This window comes from Danio aesculapii, chromosome 2, assembly GCF_903798145.1.
Source record: "Danio aesculapii chromosome 2, fDanAes4.1, whole genome shotgun sequence".
NCBI classification, from domain to species: domain Eukaryota; kingdom Metazoa; phylum Chordata; class Actinopteri; order Cypriniformes; family Danionidae; genus Danio; species Danio aesculapii.
In genome coordinates this window covers 23,142,477-23,167,859 of record NC_079436.1, presented here as the reverse complement: position 1 = coordinate 23,167,859, position 25,383 = coordinate 23,142,477, and the positions used below count along the sequence as shown (strand labels likewise).

Here is a 25,383-nt window from a genome sequence, read left to right as displayed (position 1 = left end):
GCTGCTTCGGCCGTGGGTCTGGTGATGGTTTATCCCCCAGCCCCGCGGCCGGACCGACTAGATGGGTGTATGTGGAGGATATAAGGAGGCAAGACCTTCAAAGCCTCCCGTCCCCTTCGCGGAAGTGCACAGTAAACTCACGCTGTCCTGAGGGCACTTTTTTCTGCCCGATCTGCGTGCGCTTCCATCCTCACCATCCTTGGAGGTTGGGCTGTCAAGGTCTGACGAGGATTCGAACCCGCTCGCTCCCTCCGGGACTTTGAGCGCGGCGTCGAATCCAGAAGCAGACTTTGCGGCTGTGCTTCCCCAGGCTGCTTCGGCCGTGGCTCTGGAGATGGTTTATCCCCCAGCTCCGCGGCCGGACCGATTAGAGGGGTGTGATGTGGAGGATGAAGGCGAGACCTTCTAAGCCTCCCCATCCCCTTCTTCCTGGTTGGGCACAGTAGGCTCACGCAGTGTGCTGCGTGCGCCTTACCCCTCACCATGCACGCTATGGCCACCTACCAGCGCTACCAAGCGCAGGCGCTGGCCCGGCTGCGCGAGGATGGTTCTGACCCAGGACTGAGCATGCGCTCCGCACCGCAACCGACTATGCTCTTACAAAAAAAAAAAAAAAAAAGTCGGCTGTGTGTGCCCTGGGAAGGACGATGATCACATCCGTGATCCAGGAATGCCACCTCAGGCTAAACCTGGTGATGTGCGTGACGTTGACAAAGTTCGCTTTCTTAACTCACCCATTTCCCAGGCTGGCCTGTTCGGCGACACTGGCAGTGAATTCGCCCAGGAATTCACGCCGGTGAAAGAGCAGTCGGAGGCGATGGGCGAGGTCTCTATCGGCGGGATTGTATGACCGCTCCCCCCCGCCGAGCCATCCACATCCGCTGCTTTTTCGCCGAGGACGCCCGCCCGCAGCTTTGCTTCGCCGCCCCGCCTGCGCCTCCGGCCACGCGGCTGCGCCGAGCATCGCGCAGGCAACCAGCGTCCCCCGCCCAGGGCGCCGCTAAGTTCGGTAAAACGGACCGCGAAGCGTCCCTGAGGCGGGCCATCTGGGGAGGAGGGAATTTGCTCTTTCCCCGCTGGAGGGCGGGGCACGTTATTTAAAGGCGTAAAAAAAAAAAAAAAAAAAAAAACGCCATCAAAATCCTCAGTGAAAGAGCACTTTTCCCCTCCTCCGGATGTGACAGCCCGAACACTGCCAGTCTGGGACGCTATGCCTTCCAGCTCGCAGGATCGGTGCATTTCGCCAATGGCTCATGGAGCACGAGAGAACGGTCTCCTTTCTCTCCACTCCCAGCCCCTCTCCTGGAGTTTGAGTGCGAGACGAGAACATCTCCTCTCCTGCTCTCCTGTGGGACCCCAGCGCTCCCCGGATGAGCCCACTCACTCCACGCTGCCCCGCCGCTGGCACGTCAGCGATCGTGCGGGTGGGACCATTTGCGGGGGCTCTGCCTGCCTGGTTAGCGCGGGCCAGCCCATCGCAATGGCTCATCCATACGACCAGGCTCGGCTATGCGATTCAGTTCGCTAAACGGCCTCCCAGGTTCACGGGTGACCAGGGTCAGTCCTGCGTCCGCCCCTGTCTTGCGAGAGGAGATTGCTGTCCTCCTGGCGAAGGATGCAATCGAGCCGGCCCTCCAGCCGAGATGGCAATACAAGGCCCTCCAGTCGAGCGTGGCAATACAAGGTCCTCCCCTTCGGGCTCTCTCTGTCTCCGCGAGTTTTCACCAAGCTCGCGGAGGGTGCCCTCGCGCCCCTTCGGCTCGCCGGCATCCGCACGCTCAATTATTTCGATGACTGGTTGATTTTTAGCCCACTCTCGGGAGCAATTGATTATGCACAGAGACAAGGTGCTCCGGCACCTCCGCCCGTTGGGGTTTCAGGTCAACCGAGAAAAGAGCAAGCTCGCCTCCGTGCAGAGCATCTCCTTTCTCTGGTTGGAGCTGGACTCGATCACTATGGAGGCGCGCCTCTCACGAGAGCGCGCCGAGGTAATGCTGAACTGTCTGAGAGAGTTTGACAGGAAAAAAAGTGGTCCCCCTGAAATTATTTCAGAGGCTCCTGGGGCATATGGCATCCGTAGCCGCGGCCACGCCGCTCGGATTGCTCCATATGAGACCACTACAGCATTGGCTTCACGATCGGGTCCCCAGACGCGCATGGCACGCGGGCACACACCGAGTGACTGTCACTGCGCTGTGTCACCGCACCCGCACCCCCTGGAAAGGACCCCTTCTTCCTACGGGCCAGTGTGCCCCTAGGTCAGGGGTCCAGGCAGGCTGTCGTTTCGGCAGATGCCTCCAGTATGGGGTGGGGGGCCGTGTGTAGCGGGCATGCTGCTGCGGACCTGTGGAGGGGAACCCAGCTGCATTGGCATATAGACTGCCTAGAGCTGTTGGCAGTGTTTCTCGCTCTGCGCCGCTTTTTACCGGTGCTGAGGGGGCAACACGTGCTGGTCAGGACGGACAGCACGGCCGCGGTAGCGTATTCCATCCGGATGGGGGGTATACGCTCCCGCTGCATGTCTCAGCTCGCTCGCCGTCTGCTCCTCTGGAGTCATACGCAGCTGAAGTCGCTGCTTGCTATTCACACCCCGGATGGGCTCAACCATGCGACCAACAGGCTCTCACGGCAGCTCCTTCCCCGGGAGAATGGCGACTCCACCCCGAGTCATGCGTAAGTATGCACTCCCCCCAGTGAGCCTACTCGCGCAGTTTCTGTGCAAGGTCAGGGAGGACGAGGGGCAGGTCTTGCTAGTTGCGCCCCTGGCCCAACCGGACCTGGATATCAGAACTCTCCCTCCTCGCGACGCCCCCCCTGGCGAGTCCCTTTGAGAGAGGACCTACTCTCTCAGGGACAGGGCACCATCTGGCACCCTCGCTTAGTTCTGTGGAACCTCCACGTGGGGTCCATAAGACGCGACGAGGAAGACTTAGGTAACCTACCGGTGGCGGTGGTTAATACCATCACTCAGGCTAGTGCACCCTCTACGAGGCATGCCTACGCCCTGGAGTGGAGTCTATTCACTGAGTGGTGCGCTTCTCGCCGAGAAGACCCCCGATCTTGCCAGATCAGTGTTGTGCTTTCTTTCCTTCAGGACAGGTGGAGCGAAGGCTGTCGCGCTCCACACTGAGGGTTTACGTGGCCACCATCTCTGCTCATCATGATGCGTGGATGGCGGCACCGTGGGGAGGCATAACCTCATCATCCAGTTCCTCAGAGGTGCGAGGCGGATGTTTTCCCCGCCCCCCTCTCATACCCTCTTGAGATCTCGCGGTAGTGCTACGAGCCTACGTGGGGATCCCTTCGAACCACTCGACTCAGTATCCTTGAGATTTCTGTCCTTGAAGACAGCTCTGCTGGTCGTGTTGGCATCGGTTAAGAGGGTTAGGTACCTGGAGGCATTTTCGGTCAGTGAGTCGTGCCTAGAATTCGGGCCGGCCTACTCTCACGTTGTCCTGAGACCCCGGCCCGGCTATGTGCCCAAGGTTCCTACCACGTCGTTTTAACAATCAGGTAGTGAGCCTGCAAGCGCTGCCCACGGAGGAGGCAGACCCAGTCCTTTCATTGTTGTGTCCTGTTCGCGCTTTGCGAATATATGGGGACCACACTCAGAGCCTTAGATCCTCTGACCAGCTCTTTGTCCATTACAGTGGTCGGCAGATGGGAAGTGCCGTATCTAAACAGAGGTTGGCCCACTGGATAGTGGATGCCATCTCCCTCGCCTTTGGGCCAGGGTGAGCCGTGTCCCCCGGGGGTGAGAGCGCACTCCACTATGGAGCATCGCATCCTCCTGGGCGTTAGCACGCGGCGCCTCTCTGACAGACATTTGTAGAGCTACGGGTTGGGTGACACCCAATACATTTGCAAGGTTACAATCTGCGAGTGGAGCCAGTTTCCTCAAGGGTATTAGGCAACCCTTGGTGATTGAGGAAACGATTCGGTTGAGGTGTCGAAACACGCTTGCTGCGCCACTCTCCCTAACCCGGAGATACGTGCGCTTTTTCAGCTTTGTCAGTTTAGTTCCCCATTTCTTTGGCGAACCCTGCAGAGTTCCTCCGAGGCCCCCAGCACCTGACTCAGCGGAGGAGTCAGGTGTTGGCCCGTTACGTTGTCGGCATGCCCGCTGGTCAGCCCGCGTTCTGGGTATAGGTGCCTGCTATGTGTGATCCCCGCTGGCGATCCCATACGTTCACTCAGCCACGGTATAGTCCCCCCTTCTAGGGCAGGCTCGTGTCTTCCCTCCCCGCTAACCATCCTTATGCTAGGACCCCCCCATCTCTGGGCTGGTCCATAGATTGTCACCAGGTCTCCCCTCTGGGTAGCAGGTAAGCTCCGCAGCGTCCTCCCTATCGGGACTGAACGCTTTCCCAACGTACTGTCGTATCAAAACCTTTTTACTGGGTTATTGCGACTCCCCGAAAAATATAACCGTTTCTGAACAGGTAAGTGAGGGCCAGGGGACACGCTGGAAGACTGTGTCTCGGGGCGTTGTAGGTGCGCTCGCTCTACTGCGTGGCACACCCTTCGCCAGGGGCGCAGTAAGGTTCTTTCGTTGTGGCGTTTTCCATAGATTTCCCCATAGTGGAAGTTTCCACATAGCATTGGAGTTCCCCATCCGAAGGGGAACGCTACGGTTACTAAAGTAACCCTTCGTTCCCCGAGGGGGGGAACGGAAATGCTATGTTCCTTCGCCACAACGATTGTCCCTTAGCTGTTGAGCGTGAAAGTCTCTTCAGCTAGAAAAGGATGTCGAGCATGGCACTGGCTGCGTCTTTATAGCATGACTGATTGTCATTGACGCCAGCTGTGCACGCTGACGCTGCCAACTCATTGGCATTTCATTGGCCCGTTTTTATACTCTTTCAGATGATTGGATTCTGACGAAATCCCCCATAGTGGAAGTTTCCACATAGCATTTCCGTTCCCCCCCTCGGGGAACGAAGGGTTACTTTAGTAACCGTAGCGATCTCTTTAAAATTGCCATGAAACTAAATTTTATAATACTTATTTTTATATGTAATATTGTAAAGGTTATCATAAACGATTTATCTGTGCACTTTTTTGTGCATTATTTTTTTTTTAAATGCATGTTCTCTCATAATCTGTAATCAAATACCTTAACCTTCCCTTCCATTTCAAGATGACTTCTTCCCACTTCCTCCCATGTGCAATTATGTGAGGAAAGAGCTATTGGGGGTCTGTCATGTGGTCAGTCTTTCTCGTCAGAGTCAGTTGTTCAAAATAAAATAAAAAAGGTGTAATTTCTCACTCATATTGTTATTCAGTAAAATATCCCACATGTGAGGGTGTTGGTAGGACAGATTTTTTCATTTACTTGCATGGATAATTGTTCACCTATAGAATAACAGTGCTGGCAAACTAAACACTGTAAATTTTGATTCCACATGGAATTTAATGCTCATAAACAGTAGGCTGTTTTTATCATCTGAAATAGATACTCAGAAACATCATAGTGATTTTAGGTGCACCACAAGTCAACAGTATTCTGTCAGTTTCAAATGGTATCAGACACTGTTTTGCAAAGCAGTGGTAATGGTTAATATAGCGTGTCTAATGTGCGCTGTAAATTACATATTATGCAGATGCTGCCAATTCTCTGACTCCATTCAGACAATCAGAACTCTATACTATTTACTCATTGGCAGAAAAACAAATTTTCCAAGTAAAATCAAAGAATATTTTCCCTTAAGGAAATTGGGATCCAAGCCCGAGAGCTGTTGCAAATGGTGTTTTGAATTTTGGTTGCACAGAGGAATAATGCTGAAAAGACTTAGGCCTGCTCTCTATGCTGTGCTATTTTGGCAGGGCAGTGAAGTGGCAAAGAGGACTCAGCCTTCTGCACTGACTCACTGTCTTTCAGATCCTTCAGAGAGAGAAACAATAGGTGCATGATCTCACTGATCTCCTATAAAACATGACAAGTGTATATTAGGATATAATGTTCCATCAGTTAATGTCAACGTGTTTACTAACACGAACCAAAAATCAATAATACATTCATTACATTATTAACTCATCTTTGGTAATGGTAGTAAATGAAAATACACAGGTTACACATGGTAGTTCTTGTTGACTTACTGTGCACTAACAAATCGTCACCTTAGAATTATAAGGTTCTATCTTTTATCAAAATTGTTATTGACATATTCTTATTAAATGACAACTTATTTACATTATGGGATGTTTTTTATAAGTTGTTTGCATTTTTAAACTTTTTATTTAAAAAACAAATGTCACACACATACTGTTTGCTAAATGGAATGCAAAAACTTTGAAGCTCAATAACTCAAAATTATGCAGAACGCAGATAGAACCCTATAATTCCAAGGTGACGATACGTGGCTAAATTCGTAACTTTTTGATTTAGTGGCTAATTCGTATGAATTCATACGATCTATTTCGTACAATTTAGTACGATTTGCTCATCACCCAATGACGGTTGGGGTTAGGGGTGGGGTTAGGTGCCACACCTCCTTTTTAAAATCATACATTTTCGTACGACTGAAATCATACGAATTCGTTCAAATTAGCCACTAAACTGACAAAACGTAAAATACTTACGTTTCCTCGTGAGATCAGGCTGTTCATTCTTAGTTAATGTTAATAAATACAATATTTAAATATCAACACTAACTATTGGAACCTTAATGTTAAGTATAGATTAACAATATGGATCATTATTGCAAAGTAGAATTTATTGCATTGCAGTGTAAATCTTTGTTTATGTTGCCCAACTATATGTGACTCTGGTCCACAAAACCAGTATTATGCTTCATAGATATATTTATGGCAATAGGCAATAATACATTGAATGGGTAAAAATAGCAGATTTTACAATATGAATTATTTCAAGCTTGACTGTAAGTAAGATTATGTTCCATTAAGATATGTTGTACATTTCTTACTGTAAATATTCAGTCATTCATTTTCTTTTCGGCTTAGTCCCTTTATTAATCTGGGGTTACCACAGCGGAATGAACTGCAACTTATCCAGCATATCTTTTATGCAGCGGTTGCCCTTCCAGCTGCAACCCATCACTGGGAAACATCCATACACACTCATTCACACACACTTATACACTACAGTCAATTTTAGCATACCCAATTCACCTGTACCACATGTGTGTGGACCTTCTTGCTGTAAGGTGAACGTGCTACCCACTGCGCCACCGCGTCGCCTACTGTAAATATATTAAGACTCAATTTCTGATTAGTAATGTGCATTGCTAAGCACTCCATTAAGACAATTTTAAAGACTTTCAAGTAGGTCAAATATTGTCTTATTCTAACAAAGTATACATAAATGGTAGGCATATGTATTTCGGTTTATTTTTGTAAAATGACAATTATGGCTGGTTTTGTGTTCTAGGGTTTTTTGTACCAGGCAACATCAGCTCTGACAGGCTTTAGATCAATTTGGAGTAATAAACTAGAATGTGCTACATTATTTATATAAAGATGCTGGTTTTCAGACCTACTTTCACTATTATACAGAATAGAATAGTAGTATATAATGTATAGACACCATTATTATATTTCAAACACTTGATATTAGGGAGATGAAATTTCTTATTGGGAAGCACAGGCAGTCAAGATGAAATTGAAAATCATTCATAATATAAGCTAGTGCGTATACTTAGCAAAGTACTTCTCCATTTAACTTTTCTCTGTTAGCTAACATGTTTTGGATGATCCTGAATGGGTAAATGTAACATCACCTGATATATAGATATTTGATTGACTTTGTTCTGTTGTTGAAACAGTGATTTAGTGGTAATTTAATACTTAATCTGATAGTGTAACATGTTAAGGAACGTTCATTAAAAGTGTACTTTTTTTAAAGACACTTAGCTTTTTGCTTCATTTATATCACCTCAATCAGTATAATGCTCTATTATGATAAAAAGTGCAATACAAATGCACATACAATTAAGTGCACTTCTTGTTCACAAAAAGGGTATTCCTTTTTCCCTGTGTGCAGGTCGAACAGAGGCTGAGCTGAAGAACTTCAGTCCTCATTACAGAAGACAAAGCTGTGTTGCCTTCTTTTGCCATCTAAAGGATGAGGTGGAGCAGCACAGAGCAGCACAGTCCCAGCTTCTCAAACAGAAGGTAAAACTTATTATAAATTTATAATGACAACATTAAAGGATATCTTACCCTTTTTTAAATTTTATTATAAGTCTCTTGTGTTTCCAGAAAGTGTCTGTAAAGTTTCAGCTCAAAATACGTCTCAGATTATTTATTATACCTTTTTAAATTTGGGAAATTTGAGATTTTAGGACTTTGTAGCTGTTTTTGTTGCCTGTGCCTTTAATGCAAATGAGCTGGTTCTCCCTGCCCACCGTTCCCACGTGCATATCAGAGATCTGTTTGTATTGTTCTGCTTTGTGTAGCCTTCACATAGATAAACAGCACAGTGACAGACAAGAATGAAGCAGATCTCCCGTACTACTGTAAAAACTTTCCCAACAGTTATTTGAAGTATTTGTTGTGGAGATCATTTAAGCCTTGCTGCAATGATGAGTCCCACACAATGTTGTAATAAAGTTGGAGCGATTGCACGCACATGCACGCACACACACGTTTACATTTCCACTGTTTTTGCACAGCAAATGTGACAGGATACACAAGGGAGGGCAGTTTGGGTGGGAGTTGGTTTGAGGCATGGGTGGGGATGTGTAGGTGCCGTGCAGAGCGTAACATGCTGGAAATTACTGCTGGCAGTCGCCCGCTGTGATCGGACATTACACCAATGTCGGCGATTCGGGGGTGTTATAGACTATACCAAAAATACCAAGGAGCAGGCTTGGGTGTTAAATTCGGGGAGTTTTTCGAGAGACAGAACAAAACGGGAGGTGGGTCTGAAATATGGGAGAATCCCGGGAAAAACGGGAGTGTTGGCAGGTAAGTCCGTTATGTTAATAATAAAATAAACCTGATTTATGTCCACAAACTGGGATTGAAGCGTCTTTTCTTATAATTGGAATGACACTATGCGGCTATGGTGATGAATTACAGTGATTTTACTGTCTTTATTACAAACATGCACTGTTTTAAAAACATTTTAAACTTGTAGAACTCATTCTTGAGATGCCGATGATCACAGAGAGCTGAGATCTTTTAATCTCAGTTGCTTTTTCGCACGTCTAGTCTTGTGGCTATGGCTATACGCGTTACTACGAAGACATATTAATACTCGTTAATATGTGGTGGGCCTCAAAATGGGAGGGATTTGGATCCTATTTTAACATCAGGAAATTTAAAAAAAGAGACTTAGTGTCTTTATATCACTCCAACATGACTGTGGACACACTATATCTACACATAGTTCTGTCAAAACAGCTTACAAAAGATGATTTTCATCATAGGTGCCCTTTAACAAATGTGGTAAATGTATTGCGCTCTTACAATATCAGTGTTATCTGATTCATGATATTGCAGTTTTTATTCTCACTGATATGAGACATATATTCACTTCAGGTACCTCCGGAGGCCTCAGAGGTCCTGTACAAGGACAGCATGCTTTACTTTGATGACAACAGAAAGTGGAGAGAGAGATTGGTTGTTGTCCGTGCTGACTACAGTCTGGAGCTTCACGATAGCCAGGAGGTACTTTACTGTGATATTTGATCATGTTACTCTTTCGACTGACTGAATATGCTTATGATGCTGTTATTTCTCATTCATCCAGTCTTATACAAAGGGAACCCCTGCACGCCACAAACTCTTGCCAACAGGGGGCACTGTGTTGACCTCAGAGGAAAAATACACTGCCGTTGTGGACAAGGACTTCCCTGATCCTAATGGTGAGTGCATCTCAGTTGGTTGCTCTTTGTGTGAAGAAAGTCGACAAGGTTTGAGATAGTGATGGGAAGTTCAGATCATTTTACTGACTCTTGAGACAAATCTTTTTTCGAGTCATTTCGTTCAATTTGCCAAAATGTCATTAAAATGTTGCTTCCAAACATATCTAGAACTAGCACAAACGTTGATCACACTGCAAACAAGTCACAACCAAAATGCTTTAAGAAAGAGAAAATATTCAGTCATTGTTTACCTGGGTCTTATGTCTATGATTTGCTTAGCTCCGCTCACCTTTTCTTACAAGACAAGTCTTCAAGATTAAGTAGTTCATTTACGTGACACAGCAGTCCGATATAAGCTTAACCGATGCACACAGTCTGAGCTGAAAGGACCCGTGATTAGTTTACCTTTCGAGCCCTTATGTTTTGAGTCATTTGTTCATCATGTGACAGCATATAAAGAGATGACTCAAACCCAAGGACTCAAGAAATAAAAGGATCAGATCTTTTTCGGCTCTAAGTGCATATGATTGGCTTCTGTCTTTCACTTGATGAACGAACGACTCAAACCCGATAGATGACTCAAAAATGAAACTAATCTTCTACCCAACCTGCACAATTGTGTGCGTGCGAGAATGAATGAATCACTAACTGAGAGGACTCATCGTTCTCGAGTGACATTAAAGATTTGTTCAAAATGAACGAATCATTCAAGAACGACCCATCTCTAGTTTGAGACGATAATGCTGTGTCATCAAATTTCATAGATATACAGTTGAAGTCAGAATTATTAGCCCCTTTGAATTTTTTTTCTTTTTTAAATATTTCCCAAATTATGTTTAACAGCAAGGAAATTTTCACAGTATGTCTGATAATATTTTTTCTTCTGGAGAAAGTCTTATTTGATTTATTTCGGCTAGAATAAAAGCAGTTTTAATTTTTTTATGAACCATTTTAAGGTCAAAATTATAAGCCCCTTTAAGCTAGATTATTTTGGATAGTCTACAGAACAAACCATCATTATACAATAACTCACCTAATTACCCTAACCTGCCTAGTTAACCTAATTAACCTAGTTAAGCCTTTAAATGTCACTTTAAGCTGTATAGAAGTGTCTTGAAAAATATTAAGTCAAATATTATTCACTGTCATTATAGCAAAGATAAAATAAATCAGTTATTAGAAATGAGTTATCAAAACTATTTTAATTAGAGATGTGCTGAAAAAAAAACTTCTCTTTGTTAAACAGAAATTGGGGAAAAAATAAACAGGGGGCTAATAATTCTGACTTTAACTGTATATATAGGTCTTTATGGGGCAAGCTGTTGACCTAGCCAGCTTGTTAGTGAGTTGCCCAGCTTCATTTTTCCAATATTACCATTCATGTGGTGTGTAATGTAGCTGTTTGTAAATGTTAAAGGTCTAGTTTTAAAGTTCAAAATGCACAAGTTATTGTCTCCTCAAAAAAAAAAAAAAATTCTGAACTATCAAAATGAGTCTGCAGCAAAGAATAATCAAAATAGTTTGCTGTGGCAGCTGTGTTCATAAACTCAGCAGAAAAGGCTACTTCATTGGTTATTGTTACTCACCTACACTGTGTACAAATGCTGAGGATTTATAAAGCCTCTGGAGCTATAGTTCAGATGTGGTTATGGTGGTTTTACATTTTAGCAGTCACTAACAAACAGACTGGGCCATCTGATCAATCATAGTCAAGTCACTGTTGTTTCTAAAGCACTTAATACAGACAGTAGATTGCGTCAAAGTTGCATTGCAAAGATGAATAGGCAAATGATAAAAGTCAGAAACATAATTTCATTATAGTAGGACATAGTCAATATATAAGGCAGGTAGTGGTAGAATTTAGGTGTAGTTCTAGTCTTGGTTCAAAATGGATTCAGCTCGACTTCAGCAAACACAACCTGGTAAGTCAATGGCGATAGTGTCAAGCAACCAAAACTACATTAAATCAAAATGAAAAATGAAATGGAGAAAAAAAAAAACCTTGAGAGAAACCAGGCTCAGGTGGGGGAGCAATTCTATGCTAGTCAAATGGAAAAGAAGCAGAGCTGCAGACTAGACAGTGGTGGACCACATTTGTGGAGTTTAGCACAATGAGTTCCATCATGGTAAAGGTGCAGATCAAAGCACGTCCCAGGAGAATGTGTTCAGGGTGGCCAAAGCGATCTAAGTTGAGACAAAGACCCGTACTTACTATTGTCTTCGCTGAGAAGAAGTCTTGTTGGCTTGACTCATCGATGTCCTCTCTGACCATGTGGGGCTGTGTTTTTTATCAATATGTTTACTATTTACACATTTGCAATTTACAGAATCAAATCAATGCACATGAAAACACAATTTTTCTAACCATCCTTCAACTCTACCTCACCCTTTCTGGACAAACCTCTTAAATAGAACTTTTTGCAAGGCATTGAGCTATAAAATCCAACATATAAAGAAGAAAACAACCAAACAAGTAAATAAATTAAAAAGAACATTAAACAAATACATAAGTGAATGACTACAACAACCATCTACTCTGAATACGGACTGGATCCAAGATTATGTGAACCTCAGAGAAAGGGAGATACAGTATTTTGGTAAGGCTTCAAAGCAGAGTAGACTTTTTTTTGATGGAATCTTAGTATTAATCTTTTTGGAATTGTTGGGAAATGAGGTGATGTTAATGGTAGGATGAACACAAACCTCTTGTTAGAGAGATTCAAAATAAAATTAGAACTTTTAAAATTGCATTTCAATTCAATGCAAACTACTAAAATAATTATTCCAACCACACTGGAGAGAAGGAATGTGTATGCTAATCTGCCAGTTATGGGTCTTGTATGGACAATACTAGTAAAATATCTGCATATTTTTGGTACACACTTTTTAACACTGTATGCTCTGGGATACACTTATTTTAGTCCCACATTCTATTTTGGATGGATTATGCACTCTGGCATGCAGTGAACTTCTAATTGCTCATCCTGAGCTCTCTTCCTGCTGCAATGAATGTTTGTGTGTTAATCAGGTTGCAAAGAAGAGCCATCAGTGCCTATGGTGGTGGTTCCTGGTCCGCTTCCAGTGTACCTAAGGCTGCCCTACAGACGAGACTCATACTTTTGTTTCCACCAGGAGGAGAAGAGGGCACGATTTGTCTCAATCCTCAACGACTGCATTCGCCACCAGAACCAAGGTATCAGCCCTAATCTCGATTGTCTTTTTTATGCAGTCAAATTAATTACTTTTAGACTATATTGTGAAAGCATGTTTATTATGCATAATACGGTTAGTCATTCAAAAATCTGCAGCTGATAATGTCTGGCAGTTTGGCTGTAAGAGATTCTCAAGTTTAGATGTTTAGGTTCAATGTGAAGCTAGAGCAATATAGAGCCCGCCCTCTTCTGAAAGAGAAGTCGGGTGATGCAGCTCATTTACATTTTAAGGTGTTTTTGCTCACACACATAAAATTGACATTTGGAGATGCTATAAGAAATGCTATGTGGGGTATTTTGAGGTGAAACACTTTGAGAATACCATAGACTCAAATACCTTATATATTGTCAAAAGTGACCTCATATGACACTTTTAATTCTTACAGAATTTCAGTTTACTCAATTAGAAAGTACTTGAATTAGTTCTGACTAATATTCTCTATTCCCTATATGACAGCAGTGGGGCTGAAGAGAAGACAATTCAGACCGTGTGTGGCAGCGTCTGCACTCTCCCCACTTTACTACTGTTTAGTAACAGCTGTGGTCATGGTGACACACTAATAATAAACAAACTGCAAAGCGTCTTTCCTGCTTGCTGCTTAGTGGTTACACGACCTCTTCAGAAAGTGAAACTGTTTGCAAACAACTAAAATAGTTTTTTTTTTCACACCTTCATCTTTTACTTGCCGTACTCTGTCAGAAAATTCACTACCAACACAGTCAAATTAAACTGTTACAAATGTACTTTTTTAGATGTGTTGTTGCAAATCTAAACTTTGAAAGTCAGAATTGAGATAAAGGAGGATTTCTTTCACAATAAGTAGCTGAGTTTGAGGTTTCTTTTATGTTTTTTTTTGAGATATGCGTTAAAGCTTACTTAGTGTTAATGGCTTCATTAAATCCTATGTCTCTATTAGAAATATTAATTGTGATCTTATTTAATCTTATTTAACACTATTTCAGAAATTGTAGAAAAAATGTAACACTCAAGCTAGCAGCTCATAATGTGAAGTAATTTGTCTACATTCAAGTTAGCCTTACAAAAATGAGTTTATTTCAAGAGTTCACACTTAGATATTGCTTGACAGTAATAGCAGGTTTGGCATGCTGTCCCAGGAGAGAGGCCTGAGCTCCCCCTGGTAAAGGAGGAAAGGGGGAGATGGGGTGGATGGAGGGGGTTTCTTTGGAAAACGAAGATAAGGGAGTAGTTTTAGCCAGGCTACTTATAGTGAGTTTAGATTAATCTGATTGGCTAACTAATGATTGTAGATGAGAGACCAGCTGCGATCAAGCATATCATGTGCTCTTCTTGAAATTAGTTTGTGAAACTTCACTTAAAATTCTGAAGCAGATTTACTGTAAGTTAAGTTTGACTGAAGCAACATTATACGTTTCCATAAATGAGTAATTTGTCTGTACTCACAAGTTGAAACCAATTAACCCCAGCCAATCAAAAGAATGTGTGGGTGGAGTCCTCTACAGAATTCACAAATATTATATCATTTTAACATTATTGACATCCGCCGAGTTACTGAAACAGTCACTCACAGATCACACTATTATTGCTCATGGTTCCTCTATTTTTTATTTATTTCTTAATTGCAGGTAAATTATCCATTTTCACATTCAGTGTCACGTGAAATGCTGGTTAAATTAAAGAAAATAAAGACTTTTTTCAAAGAAATCACATAATCTTTACCTGAGATTACCACTGTCATAGTTCAGGTTAACTTTAGATATACTGAAACCATTTTAAAACTGGAGTTCCTTATCACTTGTTGTGTATGGCCACAGCAGCTGTATAGGATAAAGCATGAAAAGTACTTTTATTGTGTGTATTTTAAAGTCAATACTGCCAGCATCAAGGCCCACTTTTTATATTATTATCTATTCTACCCTTTATTAGGTGAAGAATCATATAAGGTAACATCATTGACAATGATTACTGTATAACAGTTTTTTTTTATTTATTTATTTTTTAAGCGAACATGCTTGAGTTTATTATTTATATACAGTACTTGGAGAAACAAGCGAGGCATCAGTTTATACTGTTTACATGTCTGGTGACAGCATCATCAGAAACATTATCTCATCATCTAACATTATCTAACTTTAAATGATTAATACCTAAAATGAAAATCTTGTTATCGTTAACTCATTTTGGCCTTTGCCAAACAAGTTTGAGTTTTGCTCTGTTAACACAAAAGAAGATACCCCTCTAATAAAGCCCCCTCTAATAACCCCAGTAACCTTCCAAAAGGGTTATAAAGGCCTATAATGAATCAAACAGTAGTATTATGCTTAATATGTAGGTATACTTTATTTACTAGCTGTATACACGTATGCTAACTAGGGCTGGGCGATTCATCGACAAGTAATCGAAATTGACATTCAGAACCAATAATCAATCAAATTTTTCCAGGACGATTTTTTTCGATTACTTTCCCTACTGCGTATGGAGTCACATGAACCTGCTCTGTTAGCCACACTTTACATCAGCATCTGATCTCTGGTCAAGGAGGACGACGGACCCATTCTTGAGCCTTACTTTGCCCTACATTGACAATGATTGGAAGCTGCGCCAGAGATGCCTTAAGACTGCATCTTTTCCATTACATTAAAATTATTATTTACATTAATATATATGTTTACAGAAGATTCAAGAAATGCACTGTTTAAAATATTATTTACAGGATATACAAGAGTTATTTTATTTAGATGAGATACTGCTTATGTTCTACTTTTATTAGGAAAAACATGAGAATCTAAAAATAATAAAGTTTGTTTCCAAAAGTGCGTTATTTACTTGGACTTTTTTATAAGAAAAGTGACTGTTTGTTTTAGGCAATGTGTTTTATTTTAGTTGTTCAGCGTTGATATTTAATAAATGATAGATAGTGTGTGTTTCCTTAGATTATTTAAATTATTTTAATTTAAGTAATGCACCCCTCATTCAAAAATCCCTCACGCATATTTACTGTCCAAAACTTGTCAGTAAGCTATAAGGGCAAAAAAAAAGAATCATTCATTAATTGTAATCGAGTCAAAATGTTCATTTAATCGAGATTTAGATTTTACATCAAATTAAATAAATAAATCTGTTTACACATACATAGAATTTGCAGAAAAGTGTAAAAGCCTTAGACTGTAAAAGATATGAACGTAGTATCGGTGACATCACCCATAGGTTTCTGAAGAGCGCTACAAGTGGGCGTGGCCAACCGGCGTCATTTTGTTCGCGCATCATTGTGCCAACTGAAGGTAACCAAATAAAGGCAAACAGGCAGAGCTTGAGCAGAGATGCAGACGCCTGCTAGCATTTTGCTTAGACAGGTTTTTCTTTGGAAGAAACGCTTAATACATCATTACCTGCGACTCGTTTGTGTTCTGACCACTTGTGCTTGGTTGTACACTAAAAAAATGTTTAGACTTTTAAAAACACTGTTGTAATACATTGAGTCACTAAGCATTGTTCTTATGACGTTTTTTACAGGAGGAAGATGCTAATTACTTTCAAACACTTAATATATAGTGTGTGTTAGTAAATGCGAGGCTATTTATGAAATCCAGGCATAAAACTGTATTACAACATTTCAGATGACTATTCTAGAGCCTACAGCTAATCAATCTGTCAGATTCTGGAGTGCATTCAAGTTCTAAAGAAAATTATAAATGATAAATTATCTTAAATAAAACAAATACATTTATAGAAAAGGTATATATGAATTTCACTCACCTGGGAAATGGAGGCCAGGTGAATGGTTTGTGAGCACAATTAAGTGCACACAGCATGCCATATCATCTGATAATTGTAAGAAATAATTCCAAAAAGCAACTGACTGTGTAAAGCCACATGAAACAAAACAAAAATATGATGTACAGCTGAAGTCAGAATTATTAGCCCCCTGTCAATTTTTTCCCCAATTTCTGTTTAACGGAGAGAAGATTTTTTTTCAACACATTTCTAAACATAATAGTTTTAATAACTCATTTCTAATAACTGATTTATTTTAACTTTGTCATGATGACAGTAAATAATATTTGACTAGATATTTTTCAAGACAATTTTGTACAGCTTAAAGTGAATTTTAAAGGCTTAACTAGGTTAATTAGGTTAACTAGGCGAGTTAGGGTAATTAGGCAAGTTATTGTATAATGATGGTTTGTTCTGTAGACTATTGGAAAAAAAATTGCTTAAAGGGGCTAATAATTTTGACCTTAAAATGGATTTTAAAAAATTAAAAACTGCTTTCAGTCTAGTCTAAATAAAACAAATAAGACTTTCTCCAGAAGAAAAAATATTATCAGACATACTGTGAAAATTTCCTTGCTCTGTTAAACATCATTTGGGAAATATTCAAAAAAGGAAACAAATTTCAAAGGTGGGCTAATAATTCTGACTTCAACTGTATATGCCGAGTACAGTGGCTAATCAGCCGGACTCAGCTGAGGTGAAGTGAGGGCGACCAGCGAGACCTAGCTGTCACTTAAGTGGCCCCAAGTGACTAAATATAACTTAATATACACGAAATGGAAGAATTATAAAAAAAAATTATCCTCTCACAGTTGTCTTAAAGGGTAATATTAGCTATATGAACCAAAATCGTTCTTTGTACAAGGCTGTAAACACCTTTTTTCTGCTGTAAATTTGGGCAGTTTAATATTGGGCTCAATAGAAATTTGCTCTGTTATGGAGCCAGGACTAGCGGAATTTCGATGAATTGCAGTTTCAGTTGCTTCCGTATTTGCTTCACGAGAGAGAGCTAGAGGTTGCCGCTTGGTAAAAACACAGTGCTTTTGACACCAGTTTACTCAAATGAATAAGACTCATGAAAAGGAATATAATTTCCTAATGCTTCTTGTGTTTAAAGTATGTTATTACATCATGTCACTTATCTATAATGCAATATAGTGTTTAAAAAGTACAAAAATGTAGCAAATGTAGCGATGTTGCAGTTTTTATGCTATTTAAAGCAGCTAATTTACGGAAAAGCTTTTTAAAGATGATGTTGCGCCATGAAAGCACTCGAATCTTTATCTTTTTTGCAGTATGGGGATGTGTAAAAATTGACGTTTTGTATGTGAAATTGCATTGTTGATAATTCCCACATTTAAAATTCCCATGTGTCATATTGTTTAAAAATGTGGAGCGGGTTTCAGATCAGCTCTTACCAACATATTACGGATATTAGATGTGCTCTTGTGTACTAGACGAGGTGAATTTTCAAAACATTCTTCGAGGGTAGGATCAATTGCAAAAATATGTCAATGTTTTAAGAGGTTAAAGCAAAAAAACATCTATAGTGCAAGCGCAATATAGTGTTCAAAATTTAAAAAATGGAGCAAATGGAGCGATGTTGCAGTTTTTATGCTATTTAAAGTAGCCAATTTTCGGAGAAGCTTTTTAAAGACAATGTTACACCATGAAAGCACAGTCATGTAAGTGGTGTGGCAACGTTTAGTTAGTTACGCTCAACTCTTTGTGACAACTGTTTATTATTTCCCTTTTTCATATTATTTCATCACACTTACCAGTCCTTTTCCTTCTTTCTTAAACCAGAAAAGAGAAGTTTCCAACAGCTTCTCACATGAGTCAGTATTACGCAATCCTTTCATTTACCATAGCTCTTCTCTTCTGTCTGTTGTGTGTGCAGATTTTGTGAAGAGTACGGCACATGAGGTGCAGGCTTTCCTGAAGGCCATTCACTTCTACAGGCAGGAGAAGGGGCACTATGAATCATGGGATATGCTGGTGGGCACTGACACCCAGGTGGGCCTCTTGGTATTCAAATATTACTCACAAGCATCTTTACAATGAGTGTCTGGGAAAACTGGTGTCTGCTTCATTTGACTGAATGAGACGAGTCATGCTTCTGTAGTGACCACAGAAAAAAACAAATGCTCTGTGACACCATAGTGTGGTCATCAGACTGGATTGAGTGGATTTAGGAGCATCATGCTGTTAACATTTCATTTGTGACTCTTTGAACTGTCATTTCATGTTCGATTGACAGTATTTAATGCATGTTCATGTTTTATGAGGACTGATTTTGTACATATATTTAGTGTAAATGTTTTGGAGGAGATGTATTTGTCATTTCTACATGCTCCTGGAAAACATTTACATTTATTTTATTGGCAAGGGTTATATTTAAAGGGATAGTTCACCCAAAAAGGAACATTCTGCCATCATTTTTACTCATGCATCACTTGTAAGGTATACAGAAGAATATTCCTGGTATTGATGTCAATAGCTGTTTTTTCCCCCCAACATTCTTCTGCGTATCTTGTTTTGTGTTCAACAGAAGAAAGAAATTCATTGAAGTTTAGAACCACTTGAGTTTGAGTAAATGGTGTGGAAATGTTCATTTTTGGGTGAACTTTCCATTTAATTATTTATTTAGTACATATCTTAAATATCTTTAATGCTAGAAACTACAAAAGCATCAACGGGACATGATGACTTTTGCATCCGCCTATCCCATTTTCCATTGAAAAAAGGATGTTTACCTGAAAAGCTTAAGCATTTTTTTTTCAGAAGATTGCAACACAAATAAGAATTTGTAGAAAAAAGATCCAAAGAAAATCGGCACACTGCCACTTCAGCTCTCACAAAGTCACAACGTTCCGACCGACATGGTCTTCATCAGGTAAAGCATTACAAATGGGAGTACTCAAGAAATAGTGAAACAGCTCTACACAGCACCTGCAGTAAATCATCACAATCAGCCAACAAGCCAATAGACAGGAACATTTACATACAATAATATACAACAATTTTTTTAATAGTATGTATGCATCTCATATTGTCATATGTATATTATTGTATGTAAATGTTCCTGTTTATTGGCTTGTTGGCTGATTGTGATGATTTACTGCAGGTGCTGTGTAGAGCTGTTTCACTATTTCTTATGTACTCCCATTTGTAATGCTTTACCTGATGTTTGTTCAGGTATGTTTTTGATGTTTGTTTTTGATCGAGCACCTGTCTTTGAGATTTTCTAGATGTGCGCACACTTCTGTTTTTTGCTTAACACAAATAAGCATCCCATACGTTTTGTGAGAATCCAAAAGCAATGATTTTTTAAAGAGGTGGTCCGATATGATATATCATATTTTAAACTTTAGTTGATGTGTAATGTAGCTGTGTAAACATAAACAGCATCTCTGAATGTAAGACGCTCAAAGTTCAATGCAAAAGGAGACATTGGCTTTTACAGAGTTAGCTTAGCAAAGCCTACAGCGAACGAAATTTGGGGACTACAAACACTGCACAGCAAAGGGGCGTGGCCAGAGGCTCTGTAATGTTATAGCAGAAAAAGCTAAAATGCCGTCTAAACGCTGCTATTTGCAAAGAACATTTCTGTTTCTGTATTTGGGCTTCCAAAGGACACGACACAAAGAGAGAAGTGCTTACAATTTATCAAAGACTACAAGGTATCATGCATGTTTGTATCACAGATGTAAGAGTATGAGCAAACCTGTAACTCAGAGTAAAAGCTAAAAGTAATAAGTGTTTTGGCAAACATAAAAATGATCGAATGTTGTTCCTCATACCAGAACTCCTCCTGCTCTTGGTGCTATGAAATCTTGAGAGGGTCTTCCACAGGATGTCCTGTAGCCACTCAAGGAAACACCTCTGCCTTCCTCCAACTATTGTTAAGCCCAATTTTCAACCCTAATTTGGAGGACAAGGTGTTGTTGTGTTAGGAACCTGAAAAGTGAGGGGTAAAGAAGGCTATAGCACACAACAAACAATGACAAATTATTATTACAAACACACTCAGTGATCAAACTTACTATTCAAAACTTTGGGGTTTGGAAAACAATTGTAGTTTTTCAGTAAAAAAAATTATATGACAAATGAATGAAAAATAACACTTCCAAAATTCCATTTACTGTATGAGAGAATTCTGGGGGAAAACAGTATTGCAGTTTCCACAAACTGTGTTCTAAACTGACAATGATACATAATTCAGGATTATTAGAAAGTTTTAACTGTGTAATTTTAATCTAATCTAATCTAATCTAATCTAATATGATAAAAAATTGTATGAATTTACCTACTTATTTTTATCTTAAGAACAATGAAACAGTTATTATAAAAACAGCTTGAGAACAAAAGGCATCTTACAGTTTTTATGTAATTATGCTTTAAGCATATTTAGTGACTGTAACACTTTTATAACTCTATATCCACAAATGACTCAACCACATCTCTGAATTGCGGACTGAATCACTTCCATCACATTATTCCATCACTTTATGTTGCTTTGGCTTATTTTAGATTTCTACAAAATTGTAACCAAGACAGAGGTATTTTCTAGACAATTTAAAATATTGTATTGTTTTCAGAAAAAAAGTTATTTTTGTAACTTAAAATTAGCTAAATAATCTGTCTACACTGAAAAAAATTATTCAAAGATGATTCCTTGGATTTACTCATTTTTTTTTTTTTTTTTACGTTAAGTGGTTGTAAACAATTTATTTGGGCTAAATTTAAACAAACAAATTAAGTTGAACATTGCTCAATTTAATTTGTTTGTTTAAATTCAACACAAATAAATTGTTTGCAACAGTTTTGTTTTTTTCAGTGTATGGGCTAAACAAAATTAACTGAATACAAGATTATTTTGTTCCTTTTAAGAATAAACTCACTTAATTTAGAAACATTTTAAACAACTTAAAAACTACATTTGAGTATTCTGACAATTATTTTTATTTATCTAGAGCAAAGATGCCCAAAATACAGCCCGTGGGCCAAAGTTGGCCCATGATTACCTTGGATTTGGCCCACCATCCCATTTGAGAAGAAAGTAAAAATGAAGGGGAGGGTCAGGGGGTGAGGTGATAGCCTTTATTAGATATTCTCTTTTCTAATTAAACGCAACCTTTTGCTTGTTTGTTTTATTGTTAATCTACAAAAAAGCAAGCTTGAATTAAATCTTTCAGTTAAATGCTGCGAAAGGATCAGATTAATTTAAATGTGCATTGAACTCCATTCATCGTGTTATAAAAGCAATTGTTTGTTTTCAATGTAATGAATTAATTATAAAATGTGCAAAATTATGATGCAATTGTTAACCTAATATGATTAAAGTAATGCTTTCTATTTGTTTTTAAATATTATTTCAAAAAATAGGAAATTACCCATGGCAAGTTTGTAATACAGTTTGCCATATTTACCTTCAGCCCACAGCCCTCAATTATGTTTGGTGTCTGGCCCTTCATAAGAAAAACTTTGGGCACCCCTCATCTAGAGAATGCTTCTTGGTTTAAGAATTAGATATCTGTACTAGAAACAAGACAAAAACTCTGAGTAATAAAAGAATATTGGTATTTTTATACCCATGTGTTTTTCCTCCATGAGTCACTGTGGCATCTCTGACTCGTTCGTGTATCATCATGGCTCTCATTCTGCCATTACTGGCCACAGCAGTGACTCTCTGTCCTTCTGCAGGTGCTGGCCAATCTGGTACTGGAGGATCTCCTGCCGTCCCTGCAGACGGAGCTCTTGCCCAAGCTGAAGGGGAAGAAGCCAGAGAGGAAGAGGGTTTGGTTTGCGGTAAGTGAGATCAGCCTCTACTTGCCTCTATTCTTAGAGCATTTACACAGCATGTGTTCAGTGTCACAGTCAGACAACACTTGGCTGCTGCTTTTTGAGCAGTCCACCTTTTTCCCACAGCATGCTTTCCTGTGCAGGACACTTTGCATGAATTATGGGATTAACTTCCTTTAAACTGTAAACAAACAGAGAAGTGTTTCATTAAAAAAATTGAGTTTAATGAGGGGTCATTACTCTCACAGTTTATCCATTGAAAGTGACGAGGCAGACCATGCATAACACAAAAAACTGCAGGTGAATCTTTCTGTAGCAGTATATACAGAATGTGACTTGATGTAAAAAAAAAAAGGGGTGGGCTGTGAGACCAAAATTCAATTTCATTTTATTTAATAGTACTGATTATTTTAAAACATTTAATAAAAAAAATCTGTTTATGTTTTGAAGAAGAGTTAACTTACAGGATAACAGAGTCAGATTTGACATTTGTATTCCCTATAATAGTGTTTTCTTATTATCTTCTTGGAAATTTCTCATGAGGCAGGCATTAGGACCCAGCGGGAGACAGGAAAAGAATAAATAGAGCATATATTGAATTAAGAATTGGTGTCACAGTCAATAATGTTACATTAAAATAATAAATGAAATGTTATTTTTCTTATAGATAAAAATAAAGCTCAAGGCCAAACATAGCTCTCACACAGGTATTATTAGCGTGCATATGAATTATTTGTAGCCCATAGTTTTTATTCAATTTTTTTTGGAGTTGCTTCAGTTCTAGTAAATGTAAGTTTCCCAAACTAGAAGTACAACCATTACTTTGGAAGCATGTGTAAAAATCCAGTGGCGCCTGCAGCCGTACAGCTGTATGCACTGCATACCTACCATGAGAGGGCATGAATTAATGCGCCTATTTATAATTATTTTTTTTTTACATAATTAAAATTGATTATTAAACAACATACACTATGATGACAAAGCAAGAAAGAATAGGAATAAATAAAGGTGTGCGTTTGTGTGTTTTAAAGTGTGTATGTACTTGGATGGTGGGAGATGGGTAAAGAAATCTATCGACTTTAGTTTTGCTGGCGGTTTTTCCGCACACTAAAAACACAATTTAAATAGATGTTGTTTAAAACAAGATTCAAAACGAGTACACTCTGTTTAAAACAGCCAAACTTAATTGAGACATTTGCCAAAAGGCCTAAAATTAATAAGAGAAATATTGCTCCCCAACACGGGGTGGAGACTGGCAGTTTTATCAGCACCTGAGCCGGGGGAACTCCAGGCCCAGCCCTTGTCTCTTTCATTGGACAATTCAGATCCAGCTGTGTGTACTGTGAATATTTCACTTTAATTTTATTTAGGCTAGATTCTTATTTTATTTAACAAACCAGTTCATGTTTTGGAGCTGAAGCATATAGCGGACATGTTTTGAAGCACTTCACCTCAAATGTTACTTGTTCTACCTTTTTATCTAGTAGATAACTGACCAACAAAATATATATTAAGATTAAGATACAAATTATACCAAACGAAATTTGTTTCGAAAAGACATTTTTCCAAGAAAAATATATTTGAATTATCGAGTCCAAACTCGACTGCACGTGGATGATTTGTTTTGCTCCATGGAAAATAAGGATTTAATTAATGCTTCACTGTAATTGTTGTAGGCCTAGCACAAACCTCTGTCACATATTCGCACATTTTTAAATATGTCATCATTTTAAAGATTACTTCTTAAGGATCTGATTTTTCCTTGGTGCTGATGTGCTTTCATTTTCTCCATCTGACTCACGGTATGTTCAAGTGAGGGAGTGTTTAAGCAACCCTGGCAGGAAAATATAGATTTAGATTTCAAAGAAAATATATTAATATTAAAAAGGAAAGATAAGTTTGATCCTATCAATGTTGTAATGAATGTCCTTAAATAATGTAGTCTTTGACAGCAAGCATCAGTGTTTCTTGAGATTGAAATAAGACTAAGGGAAGATGGGGCAGGGGGGTGCTGGATATGTGCGTACCTTGGAATAAAATCCTGCAGGCGCCCCTGAAAAAAACTCATTGTTTTTCTGGCCTCCACATCAACTGAAACAATACACATTTTACACCATGAGACTTAACTCTCCTCGGCTGTCTGTCTCAGCTGACTTGGCATGCAGACAAAGGCGGCTCTGTGTTCGTGATGGAGTGGGTTTATTGTGGCCATTTTTAGGATGTGATTGTGTTTTCTGTTAGACGGTGGAGGCGACTTATGAGCTCGTGCATGAACAACTCAGAGAAGGATTGGAGAGCTTGAAAACAGAGTGCATAAATGCCAGCAAACAGCAGGAGGCGCTCATCCGTTCAGACATGGACCAAATCATCAACTCACAAACCTTTGTGGAAACAAAACTGCAAGGTATGGATAGACATAAATAGATGTACACATAATTTGAGTTCTGAGTGTAATGTTTTAGTTCCTTCTGTCTTTATTTGGACTGTGGGTTAAAGGATTGGGTTGTAAATCAAAACTTTTCTTGAGCAAGGGTGAATTCAATTGATCAGAGGTGACTTTAAAGACAGTTTTAATGTTTATTTTAAGAGTTCTTTTTCTAATAAATGCTGTTCTTATTGAACATTTTATTAGTTAGAGATTTCTAGAAATCTGTGAAAATATTAAGCATCAAAAACCTGTTCAAGGAATGAAGGAATAAAGTAACAATGTTTTGATAATTAAATCCTTGGTTCACCAGATTCGTTCAAAACACAGATTCATTCAGAAAACAAACAGTTCAGC

The 25,383-nt window shown here is 39.8% G+C and overlaps 1 protein-coding gene across 1 annotated transcript in view; it reads left to right on the top strand.

The window, feature by feature from the left end:
- niban1b (niban apoptosis regulator 1b) overlaps positions 1-25,383 on the top strand; it is a 61,045-nt gene that overhangs the window by 23,253 nt on the left and 12,409 nt on the right. The window contains exons 2-8 of the mRNA XM_056475239.1: positions 8,003-8,133; positions 9,505-9,633; positions 9,716-9,830; positions 12,859-13,023; positions 18,697-18,812; positions 22,503-22,607; positions 24,843-25,005. Of these exons, the coding sequence (XP_056331214.1) occupies positions 8,003-8,133; positions 9,505-9,633; positions 9,716-9,830; positions 12,859-13,023; positions 18,697-18,812; positions 22,503-22,607; positions 24,843-25,005 (924 nt within the window). The remainder of the gene's footprint in view (positions 1-8,002; positions 8,134-9,504; positions 9,634-9,715; positions 9,831-12,858; positions 13,024-18,696; positions 18,813-22,502; positions 22,608-24,842; positions 25,006-25,383) is intronic.